The following is a 13,582-nucleotide window of genomic DNA, read 5'->3' as shown; positions in this document are numbered from 1 at the left end:
CCTACTAAACAAATCCAAAAAAGGGGTGGGGAAAACTACATCTACATAAGAAAATATACAATAAGAATTATACTTATTAAGGAAATGCACCTAAAGAAATATAGAAAAAAATATATATATCCCCTTTAAGTCTTTTTAAATAATCTGGAGGGGGGTAAAGGTGGAGAGGCATGGTGTTCTTTATTTTCAGTACTAGCCCTGAGCTAAATTTTCTTACGGAATTTTCTTCTTTAAAAAATGTAAAACTTGGGATTGGAGCAATAGAACAAAAGGTAAGATGCTTGCCTGGGTTCTATTTTCAGCACCCTATAAGGTCCTATGAGCCCTGCAGAAGTGATATCTAAGTACCATTGGGTGTGGCTCAAAATCAAACCTGCAAAATCCACAACACTTTATTGAAGTATGAATTATATATAAAATGTGTGCATATTTAACATAAATAACTTGATAAGTTTGGAGGCAATTATTAGCCTATGAACCAGCACCATTACATATATATGTATACATACACACACACAAACATATATATATGTATATATATATATATATATCTCAGACCATGCTACATACAGACATACATCTATATCTCCTATAAGTTTCCTCCTACCTTCTTTAGCTATTTTTTATGTTAATTATTATTGTATGATAATAGCACTTACAATCTCCCCTCTTGGGGCTGGAAAAATAGTGCAGAGTTAATGGTGCTTGCTTTGGACATGGTTCAGTTGACTCTGGTTTGATCCCCAGCACTGCATTTGATCCAACAAACACCACCATGACTGATCCTTGAGTATGGGCCAGGACTAAGATCTGAGAATAGTAAAGTAACCCTTTACCTCACTCCAAATATCTTTCCTCTTAGCAAACTTTTAAGCAAATAATAGAGTACTGTTATCTATGGATAGTATGTTATATTGTGTCTGGTATTTACTCATCTGTATAAATTAAATTTTTCACATCCTCATTTTCCACTCTTTCTGTTCCTTGACAACTTCTATTTACTTTTTGCTCCTCTGTTTATTTCAGATTCCCCATATAAATGGTATCAAGGTGTCCTGTGCCTGGTTTATTTTCACTTAGAATAATGTCCTCCAGATTTATCCACATCGACACAAATGCTAAGAGTTCATTCTTAATTAGGGCTGAATATGCCTATGTTAGGCATACTACACATTTTAATTATCCTCTTCTCTGTTGATGGTCATTTAGGCTACTTTCATGTCTAGGCTAGTGTAAGAATGCTACAATAAACAGACTATAGACACCCCTCTGGCATCAGGTATTTTTCTAGAAGTGGGACTGCTATTTCTTATGGTAGCTCTATTTTTACATTTTAAAGAAATCTTTATCGTGTTCCATATACTGATTACATCAATTTGGTTTTTTGGACAGTATTCTAATTTCTCTACAACCTTGTCAATGCTTGTTGTTTAAATAAAATTATAGTTATAGGGGATCTCTTTTAGCTTAATTTTATGTATATGATTTCCTATCTATAATAAAAGGATTAAGCTAGATTTCAAAGGCCAGGTAACAAATGACAATGAATACATATTATGTTGAAGACTCTACTTGTTGCTGGACAGCACACAGGGTTTTAAATGTGTATCATAATTAGTCTTTGTTCTTTATCAGACAAGTCCTCTGATAATATTAAACTTTTTCTTACCTGTTTTCTATTTTGAAATTTACAAATCCCTAGCTGAATTCAAACTTACTAAAATCAGCTCATAAGAGACCTCTATGATTTAACAGATTGCAATGACTTTCTAAAGCACATAAACTTCTTTGTACTTAAAAAAATTAAAATCAGACTCACTGACTTTTGATAAAACTGATCATCTTGTATTTGTTTCTGGACACCCATTTCCCCATGATCCAGTAGAAAAAATACGGAATATATTTGACTCTTCCTAAGTCTTCTACTACCATTCTCAAACTTTAAACAAGATAATAATTCATATAATTCATATACAGGCTAGTTGTGTGGGCCTTGTTCTATATGCACCAGAATACTGTTTTTGTTTTATAACAGATTTTCCAGCATTCAGGTGTCCCTTTCTCCAATCAAATCTATATGCAATTTTCTAAGTGCAGCTTCAAATAGCAAACTACATTTTCATTACATTTCCTATTTGGTAGAATCTCCTTTACCCATTATCCTCTCTACCAATACAATAATACATTTGATTTCTAACTACCATAGTCATATATTCTCAGGTCAACTTGAAATATAATTTCTTCTACTCTTACCAAGTCAGTATTTGGCTTCACTCTTCAACCTGTGTTCCCTTTAATCACATATATTACTTGTTTATCTCTATTTCTAATTTCTTGCTTTTCCTGTTTTGGAGAAGCAGTATTCTTTCTTGAACACATACTTAATTTTTCTCCCTTCATGTCTTTCTGAGTAAGTTTTATTCAATAAAAACTAACTTGTCACAGGCATACACGCATGCACACACACGCACATGCAAGAAAGTTAACTTTCAAGATCCAGCTCAAGTATTACTCTCTCCTTCTATAAATACCCACTGAATTAACAGTCTTTAATATACTGATAAGTATTGTTATTGTTTTAACTATTCCTATTTTTATATATGTCCCTCTTAGATTATAAGTTTTTATACTTGCCACATATCCCCCATATAATTTAACATAATTTCCAATACATAGTTGGTATAATGTAGCTATTTTTAGCTAGACTGGCTCACATTCATGTTTCATCTAGAAAGTATTTCAAGTAATCATATAATATAACAAATATTTGTAACAAAACAAGTAGTTTTGATTTCATGATAAAAAATTAAAAGAGGCCTAGACAGCAATCTTAGTAAACTTAACATTTTTTTATTTATTTTTTATTTTTTATTTTTTTTTTTGGTTTTTGGGCCACACCCGGCTTTGTTCAGGGGTGACTCCTGGCTGTCTGCTCAGAAACAGCTCCTGGCAGGCACGGGGACCATATGGGACACCAGGATTTGAACCAACCTCCTTTGGTCCTGGATCGGCTGCTTGCAAGGCAAACGCCGCTGTGCTATCTCTCCGGGCCCAACATTTTTTTTTTTAATATTTTCACAATTGTGCATAAACTGGTGAACTATCTGCCACAGGTTCTTTCAGTAGAGACTCATTCAAATACACTTTTGCTTTTCAGTCTTCCACTTTGTGCATTCTTTTGTTTATGTGTAAATGTTAGCCTAATTATCTTTATATTTTTTGTATCTACTCATTCACTTTCCTCAAAGTTAATAGCTTTGGAAAGGAAATTCAATATGACATCAAGGTACCAATTTAATATCAGTTTTCAGTTTTCCTCTTTTAATAAACGTTTTGGTTTCTAAAAAAATGGACTAGAGCATTTTGAGGATAATATCCTATAATAGGATGGATTTTTGTAATAAGGGCAAGAAAGATACTAAAGGGATCATATAAGTACATTAAGACTCAAAGAAAATCCATGAGCCTCTCCTTAGTCCACTAAGATTCTTTATTCTCTTAGATAACTAAGAGATGTTCATATTATCTTTAAGTAGGAGGCAGAGTAGATGAGAAAGTAAATTTTTTATTCTCTTAGATAACTAAGAGATGTTCATATTATCTTTAAGTAGGAGGCAGAGTAGATGAGAAAGTAAATTTATTGATTATCTTCACATCAGAAAATGATAAAAAAAAAAGACTCATAATATTACCCTTTAAAAAGAAGAATACGGGCGGAGAGATAGCATGGAGGTAGGGCATTTGCCTTGCATGCAGAAGAAGGGTGGTTCGAATCCTGGCATCCCATATGGTCCCCCGAGCCTGCCAGGAGCGATTTCTGAGCATAGAGCCAGGTGGAACCCCTGGGTGCTGCTGGGTGTGACCCCCTCCCCCCAAAGAAAGAATACATTTTAAGTAAATGACTTAAATCTTTAAGGTTGACTATGTATTATACATATTTAAATGTTTGTGTAATGTGACTATTAACTTTTATATCTTATTAAAAATGTTATCAGGGGACCCAAAAGGTGTTTAGAAAACCCCGGGAGCATACTCTGTGATTTTCAACCAAATAGGGTGTTGGTTCAATGCAAGGGCCAAGAACATGATGGTGCTGCTTGGTTGCTTTGATGACAGAGATTACTGGGGACCTCCAGGACTACACCCTGTCCTGATAGAAGCTCTGGCTTCACTGGGTTCTTCAAATAGATACTGGGTGATCTACTGGGTGATACTGGGTGCTGCAAATAGACCTGAGTTTGGCTGCATGCAAGGCATATACCTAAAAAAACTGTTTAAGCCCTGTTTAAATACCCTCTAGAGCCATGTTGAGATTTTTAAAAAGAACAAGTACTGAATTTTAGTTTATTATAGCTTATACATAAACAGGAGCTTAACTAGTTGGCCCACTCAGTGTAGAGTAGAGGTAGAGCTACCTGAACTGCAGGATTAATTCTAAAAGAATAAATATGGCGACTTGCTCTTCAAGTTCTTCTTTGAACGTGTTTTCATTTATCTTTGGATGTTATTACCACTCTGGAGAAGCCCATGTTCTCTCTTGAATATGTGCTTCCTCTTTTTCTTTCCCATCACATTTTTCTAAGTTTCAACAAAAACTCTCTTGCTTCACAAAAACAGAGAAAGAAAGAAACAAACAAACAAACAAAAAATCCAAAGAGGTGATATTATCTTTTTAAACATAAAGGAAAGGGAGAAGTTAGAGGAAATAAAGATGTAAGATTTATCATACTCAATTATTAGATATTTCATCTGAGATAAAAGGAAAATAGATAAATTGACTACTCTTACATTTTCTAGTATTTATTTAGTATTCCTACTTAGAAAGGTTGAGAGCTTAAATTATTGCTTTTATAGCATTTAGAGACATAATAAGTGAATCATACCTAAAGAATATTGAAAATTACATTTGATATGTGAACTATAGATCCTCAGTAGTTGTAGACTGTCTTTTGTAATTTTGTTCATTAGTTATTTTCTTTCTTTTTCTCTCTCTCTCTCTTTCGCTTTTATTTACTTTACTTAAAGAGGTTTTCACATAGTTAACATAGTTGACATGATACATTTGTTTCTAGAAGACCTGGCAGACAAAAACATGCCCACAAATGCAGTCGCCATGTTTGTACCTGGCCAGCTCCACCTGGTCTTACTATGTTCTCCAAAGAGATATAAAACAAGCTATGTAAAGATCATGGGTATAATGGCCATGGAGCTGAACGCTTGGTTTATAATACTGATATATTTTTATGGAGATGTATTTAAGAAAATTGTTTAATGTATCCTGGAGGGGTGATAGCACCCTCTTGTAAGAGTAATTGGACTGAAATTGGCCCCATGGACAAGTCAATTATAATGGACAGAAAAGAAAAGTCTGGGAGTTGGCGGGGATGGAGGGCGTACTCAGGATGGAGACTGGAGCAGAGCCTGCTGGTCCACCAGGGGCAAAGGCAGAGACTCTAGCCCATCTAGGCCTGGGCCCGAGATAAAGCATCTACAAGATGCTTTTTGCTCCACTTCATCTTCTCCTTACCTGGCACTCTCTGGGCCGGTCAGATTTCTCTCTCTCTCTTCTCACTTCTCTCTCTCTCTCTCGTCTCTCTCTCTCCTCTCTCTCTCTCTCTCTCCTCTCTCTCTCTCTCTCTGTCTCTCTCTGTCTCTCTCTCTCTCCCCTGTTCCCCCCCTCTCTCTCTCCCCGTCCCCTCTCTCTCTCTCTTCCCGTCCCCTCTCTCCTCCTCTGCTTCCCTCTCTCTCTCTCTCCCCTCTCTCTCCCTCCCTCCCTCTCTCCCTCCCTCTCTCCCTCCCTCCCTCTCTCCCTCCCTCTCTCTCTCCCTCTCTCTCTCCCTCCCTCTCTCTCTCCCTCCCTCTCTCTCTCCCTCCCTCTCTCTCCCTCCCTCTCTCTCCACCCCTCTTTCTTTCACTCCCTCTCTCCCTCCCTCCCTCTCTCTCTCTCCCTCTCTCTCCACCCCTCTATCTTTCACTCCCTCTCTCTCCCTCTCTCTCTCCCTCTCTGTCTCCCTACCTCTCTCTCTCTCTCCCCTCCCCCCCCCCCTCTCTCTCTCTCTCTCTCTCCCACCCCCCATCGCTGTTGGTAGACCTGAGGAAATGAAACCGGGAAATAAAACACAATATTCTTTCTAACCCCTCTGTTTCTACTCTCTCTCCAACTGCTTGGGCTGGTCAGGGTCGCTGCATCCTGGTGTCCCTGGGTGGGCACTCCTCTAGACCTAACAGCCAGTGCCTTGTATATAACTCTTGTATAGCCCTTGTATATAACTCTTTCAAGAACACACTGAGTCCATGGAGATGGCCACATGCAGACATGGTGACTGTGTTTGTGGGCCTTTTGTAGTTATTTTAAAAATTAGGCTCATGTTATTCTTTTTTGTTTGTTTTGTTTGTGGGGAATCACACCCACAGCATTCAGGGGTTACTCCTGGCTCTATGCTCAGAAATCGCTTTGGCAGGCTCGGGGACCATATGGGATGTCGGGATTCAAACCAGCATGCAAAGCAAACACCCTACATCCATGCTATTTCTCCAGCCCCAGGCTCATGTTATTAAAGAATAACAAGTTTAAATGATTAAACTGGAACAAATTCATATTCTTTTTCCTGTACATTCCAATTTTAAAGGACACTAAAATTATGTTAAGTATAAAGCAAAAAGAGCTCTAGTACTAATATTATATAATTTTAAACAAATTAAATGTGCTTTAAAAGTATACAAAGAAAATATACTATTTGTTATGAATATATATGAATATAAACTGTAGTACAGTAACAAAAAATGTAAGCTTATATTATGCGATGGAAATGTCATTAACCCTTTCAAGATAGAACTTCATGTTTTCTAAAAATGCTTTCTAATTTCAGTGACTCTAAAATGAGAACAATTATATAACTACTGCCAGAATATTGAAATTGCAGAACAATGACCATTGGAGATAAGAACCTTTCTTGAGGTCAACTAAGGCTTTAATGGAAATCACTGATAACTTCCTTCAATATTGCTAAAGGATTTTTCTTTTTGTCAGTTTCCATTACTATATGATTAGACTGTGTTTTCTGCCACAAATGATTCACTCTGTTGGAGTTTCATTCATAAAACACTTTACAAGTAATATTTTCCATTACCTTGTTTTAAAAACAAAACTATTCTTCCTCCCCACCCCCAGCTTACCATTTGCCTTCTTCATTTTCATATTGTTGAACAGTATATCCAAACATGTCTTCTACTGGGCCACTGAAAGTCATTGAATTTTTCACATCAACATTGAATGATAAGCAGAAGCCTAGAAGAGCCAAGGGAAAACAAAGTCAAGTTACACTGTAGTAAACTGAAAACTGTTTCAACTTAGATAAGAAAGACTATAGACAGAATTTTTTAATTGAACCAAGATATACAGTTATAAAGTTGTTCACGATTGAGTTTCAGTCAAGCCATGTTCCATCACCAATGCACATTTGCTGCCCCCACTGTCGCGCTAGTTTCCCTCGTGCCCCTATGGGGCAGGTTTCTCTCTCTCCTCTCTCTCCCTCTCTCTCTCTCTCTCCTCTCTCCCTCTCTCTCTCTCTCTCTCTCTCTCTCTCCTCTCTCTCTCTTCCTTTTAGGCTCTTAAGTATACAACATTGTTCCTGAGGGGTATCATGCATATCAAATTATCTCTTTTTGGCCATCAGTTCTTTAGGCAGAAACATTTAACTTAGAGTGTTTATAAGAGGGAGATATACAACTTGGCAGGGAGAAGAAAAATATGTACCAAGGACTGGGGTGGGGGTGTCTGAAAGTAATGACTTGGACAGGACAAATATGGTTGCAAGATCATAGAGATTTGCCTGACTGATGCAAAAGTAGACAAAGAATAGATGTGTAAGTCCATTTATGTACATTTCCTGCTCATTTTTCAAGGGTGATGGAGAACAGCTGGACACTAGCTTCAGCATAATAGCCTTCTTTTGAAGATCTAAGCACTGTTCCTCTCCTCCAAACTAAGTAGTAGTACTTCTTTTCTCAGAGTTCTTTTTTTTAATTGTATATATGTTTTCAACGAATTATTTTTATTATTATATAATTGAAACATTTAATTTTTTCTTTTATTTAAAAATTGTTTTTACAAAGCTGTTCATGATTGAGTTTTGGTCTTACAATGTACACCACCCTTCACCCTTTCACATTTCCCACCACCAACCACCAATGCCTAGTTCACCCCCACCCCGCCTCCCTTGAAATAGATTATTTTTGAAATGAGAAATGAATAACAGCAGGATTGTTCCATTTGGGTGATGTTGACATTTTGAGTCATTTATAAGATAATTTTGTGTGGGGGATGTTAAAGCAGCATCCTGAGCCCCTTTTCACGTGATGTCATCTCCTAAACTGTGATGATCAAAATGTCTCCAGGCCTTATAACATTCTCCAGGAAATTAAATCATCCTAAGCTGAAAACCACTTTTCTACAGATAAAAACCAGAATACTGCCACCCATGATTTTGTTGAAAAGGTGGCTGAGAAACCATCTGTTATCTGCAGATTAGCAGTGTCTGCATCATCCAGGAGTTTGTGCAGGGGTCAGAATCTCAGTTTCTACCAAGATCTCCTGCACCATAGCCCAATAAAACTTCTCAGGAAGTCCAAGACTCCATCTGGGCTCCTTATAGCCTGTCACTAATCCCTTGGCTTTTGCCCTGCTTCTAAATATAAAGGAATATATGCATACATTATGTATTTAATGTTCAACCAGAAATTTGTCAGGAATAAATGGAAGAGAACTATCATCAAATCCTCCTCTAGACATGGACCTCTGAAGGCTGCCCCTAAAGCAAAGAATGTTATTTCAAAACTTCTGTCAAAAGCAGGCCACCATCATTGAACCATTGATGTCAGACAGTCACACAATTGTCTCTCTATCCTTTTTTAACTTGCTTCCCCCAGTGCTCTATATAAAGGCTAACCCCCCAGAGTGAGTACAAGATTTTTTTTTTATAAACAAGCCTGTCATTTTCTCAGTAACTGAGCACCTGAATGAAGCTGTTTTTTTTTCTCACAGGAAAACTCTTTTCTTCTTAGTACTATCTTTCAAGAGGTGAGCATCCAGACTTTGGCATTGATAGCATAATTTACTCTGTAGAAGTACTTGCCAACATTTAGACAAAGGGAAAAGAAAGAATTCTCTTTCAAGGAGGTCAATTTCACCCTTCTTGAAGGATTTTTCCAGTACTTTATCATTGTTAGTATGTGTTTCCAAAAGACCACTCATGATACCCATGAACTTAAAGCCAATTGCTTTCGGTTTCCTTTTTGGGGCTGTTTGTTTATTCTACGTGTTGTGTGGAATGTCCAAGGGGTGTGTACTGTAATTTTTTTTAATTTCCTGTCCTCAGAATTCTACAGGCAATTTGCCCAAAGTGATTGTAAATCAACTCCTTTCATGTTTTCTAAGGCACCAAGGAGCCTGAAGCACAGGAGAGGACATTTAGAAAAAATGGTTTATATCTTCTTCTTTTGATGTAAAGGAGTTTGTAAACAGTAAAAGCATCTTTCATATAACTTTAAGTTCAATGTTCAGTTAGTTATACAGAGTTGTCTGGGAACTTTATGTACCAAAGTAAAGCAAAATTGTACTTATTCAGAACCAAAACCCAAAAAACAGGCAAGGGGAGACGGGGTGGGGTGAGGGTGGAGGCAAACATACTAAGATGGCTCCTGGGCAACCTGGGGGTAAAAATAACAACTATGGGGAAATAAAACAGACCAGAATCAGATGTCCAAAACAACTTCTGATTTTTTTTTATTTTTTATTTTTTGGTTTTTGGGCCACACCCGGCGGTGCTCAGGGGTTACTCCTGGCTGTCTGCTCAGAAATAGCTCCTGGCAGGCAAGGGGGACCATATGGGACACCGGGATTTGAACCAACCACCTTTGGTCCTGGATCAGTTGCTTGCAAGGCAAACGCTGCTGTGCTATCTCTCTGGGCCCCAACTTCTGATTTCAACTGTACAGATATAACATTTTTCTTCATAAAAGTGACACCTTAGATATGCAATTTCAATACATTACACCTCAGTATCAATTTACCACATATTCTATAAGTAATATTATTTTCTTCATTGTCCAGATAAGGCAAAAGAGTGTAAGGCTGGCAGGCAAGTTTGTTCCAGGACTCCTCAAGGATTCACATTGTCCACTTTATATGGGAGATATGGGAAAGGCTAGGAGAAGGGAATGGAGTTCTAAGATTTATTATTTTTGTCTATAATTTCATCTCTTGAGAGGCAGATTTAAGAAAAATGCTCTTCAAGTGATAGGCTGGGAGTATGTCAAATGTAGGGTAAGGTTGGAGTAAAGACAGAAGGCATTTCTATTGAATGCTAGGTAGATGAAATGAGGGGTTTTGTACCTGTTTCTATAGAAAAAAAATTGGAAAGGTTTGATTCCTTTCAAACAGGCTTATAAAATAGAAATGAAAGGTGAGCTCAAATTGGAAAGGGTTCACCTGTAAATATTACTTTACAAAAAATAACGATGCAAAAGACAGCTAAATCAGAGAGAGGGAGAAGTAATCTACAGTTGTATACTGTGGTCAGATGGTTTTGCCACTTGCAGGCACTTCACAAAAATATTGGTACAGATATAATTAATAGAGGTTTGTGGAAAAACCATTATTACATTCTTTTGATTAAGTTCAAGTTCAGAGGAGATCAGTGATTTTCTAAGACAAAGCACTGCCAGTAGCTGAGATAAGGCTTAAGCAATGGTTTCTTGAAGCCAAGACATAGACTTTTTTGTTAAGACAAAACTATTGTGTTGTCAGAGGACTAGAGAAAAAACCCCATCAAGCTTAATATCAATCTTCAAAAACTCTATTAGCACACATAGTCCTCTTGTAGCTTTGGTGTATTTGAGGGTGGGACTGGCAGAAAATGCTAACATTGAGAGCAGAATCCAGGCTTTCTAGGGGAAATATTCCTTTCTAGACAAAGGAAGGCCTTTTTCCTCTATATACTATAAGGCCTCAAAAAAGTCACTGCAGCCTTCTTAATGATCTTTTCTTTTACTTCATTGTTTTTTTTTTCCCTAAATAAAGTCTGTTTTTCAGAAGGTGGTCCAGAAATTCTGATCTGCTAATATCCTGGTTGAGGGGCTTAATTATCAAATTTTGAATATTTTAAATTCCAAGTCCAAAGCAATTAAGGTGCCAAATAAATGGTGGTTTGGACTATACAATAAAATTCTATTCATTTCTTTCAAGAAGCTTCTATAGATTCTCACCTAGAATAATAGGAGAAATCATGCCATTAACATTATTTTTATGATTATAGAGTAAATGATGATGTAACATGAGGGTAGGAGGAGATAATGAATGATTATATCATTATAGCTAACTTACGATTTTTAGAAAAATTTTCTTGTAAATTATAAAGATGGTGCTCCAGAGATATATAAACCTGGGCTTAAAGACTTATCCCCTTTGCTAACATTATTTATTCAATGACCCTATTTATCCAACTATTCTGCAGTTATTGATCAAGTCTTTATTTTGTGCAATATATTTGCTTCCTTCTGGAAGTAGTCCTTAAAAAAGCTACTTTCATGGATCTTACAGTCCAGCTGAGGAAAAACAATAGAGCAAGTGAACATTAGTTATATTTAAAATGAGCTTACAAATACCCTGTAAGTATCAACTACCTCATGAAGCAGACATTAGACAGACAGCAATAAAAAAACTGTTCCATGGGACTTAGAGAGATAAATCAGTGGATAGGATGCATATTTTGCACAGAGAAGACTAGGGTTTAATCCCCAGCATCCAATATAATTACCCACTCCTGACTCTAACCTGTCTCACCCTGTTTGACATTCTGTCATGATCGCTAAACACAACTAGGTGTGAACTGCACTCAAAAAGAAGAAAAAAAATGCTCCATAAATGTTGTAATTTGTAGTCCAAAGAGTTACTTTACACTCTGGCAGTTAAGTTGTCTTTGGATGTGAATTTCTTCCCATTCTAATCATTGTTTGCATCTTAAAAAGTGAGAATAAGGACAGAAATATAGTTAAGTGGATAAAACCTCTTTTCCACAACACTGACCTGGATTTGATCCCCTGTACCTCATATAGTCTCTGAAGACTATGAGGTGTTGTACTGAGCAACTCCACACCAGGTATGCCCTACACACACCAAAATAAATAAATAAGTAAAAGATGATAATGAGGTGTTGCATCAGTGGGTTAGAACTGACACTTCACAGATTTATTCCATAGCAAATTTCCTATATCAAAATCCAGCTGCAATGTCAGGTAAAGAAAAGCTAAGATTGGGTCAGAGTGATAATTGATAATAGGGCTCTTGCCTTGCATGTGGCCAACCCAGGTTCAACTCTTGGCATTCCAAGAATAATTCCTTAGTGCAAAGCCAGGAGTAACACTTGAGCATCACCATGTGTTTCTTCCCCTACAATAAAAGAAAATCTAAGAGTCTGTCAGGCCTTCCAAGGAGATGAGCTGGATAAAGAAGAATGCAGGTGATTCTGTCTCTGTTCAGTAATTCCTTAGATCCTCAGGAAAGTATTTATGACCTGTACAGATTTTGAACCAATAGCAAGTTAATCTTCCTTTATTCCAGTAAAAGTCTACTTCCCTGTAATCCATTTCAAAGATCACATCTCTATTCCAAAGAAAGGATGAGCCCACAACTTTTACTATATTCAAACCATACTAATACAGTCAACAGCTTGAGCTACCTGAAAAACCAAAGTGTACCTGCCCAATTCAGTTGACCCCATGGTGCAAAGCTGCAGAGTCCCCTACACTTCTCATTCTGAAGTAATGATAAATCTGAATTACTTCTTACCACCTCCTGTGCCCAAACTTATGAAAGAGTTCATTTATTCACTTCTTTTAAAATATATACAGGCTACTAAAATCTAAACCAGAGAAATTTAGTAAAATAAACAAACCCTCAAGTCACAGATTCTCACAGTAAGGTATGGTGACAGGGGTCTTCAAACTACAGCTCACGGGCCACATATTGTATTTATTCCCATTTTATTTCTTCACTTCTAAATAAGTTATATACAGTGTGCATAGAAATTTGCTCATAATTTTTGTTTTTACTATAATCTGGCCCTCCAACAGTCTGAAGGACAGTGAATTGGCCCCCTGTTTAAAAAGTTTGAGGACCCCTGTTACATGAGGTATCTTACATGAATACAAATTATCAGAATCCTAAAGACATAGATTCTCATTACAAGACACTATGTAACATATTAGTTATTTTACATGATTCCAAATTTAGTTTTCCCCTTTAATTCATGTAATCTATATTTAATTTTGAGTCACTTCAGATAATTAGAAGTATTTTAATGATGACTTGGTGATAATCAGAAGCTTTCTTCCTTACCTTATAATAGATAATGAAACATATCTATTGTATTAGAGTTATACTAATTACCTAAAATTCACTAATTACCTGAAATTCACATGTAGTTAGAACTTAATTATTCACAATACATTATATGTATTCTATATCAATATTTAAGTATTTGATCTATCAACAAAAAAGTGAAGATGTACGAAAGCTATAAGA

General features: G+C 36.7%; 1 protein-coding gene across 1 annotated transcript in view; it reads right to left on the bottom strand.

Moving 5' to 3' along the window:
- ITGA1 (integrin subunit alpha 1) overlaps positions 1-13,582 on the bottom strand; it is a 162,589-nt gene that overhangs the window by 99,259 nt on the left and 49,748 nt on the right. The window contains 1 exon segment of the mRNA XM_049768148.1: positions 7,177-7,288. Coding sequence (XP_049624105.1) covers positions 7,177-7,288 — 112 coding nt within the window.

This window comes from Suncus etruscus, chromosome 2 (assembly GCF_024139225.1).
Source record: "Suncus etruscus isolate mSunEtr1 chromosome 2, mSunEtr1.pri.cur, whole genome shotgun sequence".
Classification (NCBI taxonomy): Eukaryota; Metazoa; Chordata; class Mammalia; order Eulipotyphla; family Soricidae; genus Suncus; species Suncus etruscus.
Note: the sequence above shows the minus strand (reverse complement) of the source record. Positions and strands in the feature narration are given on the sequence as shown.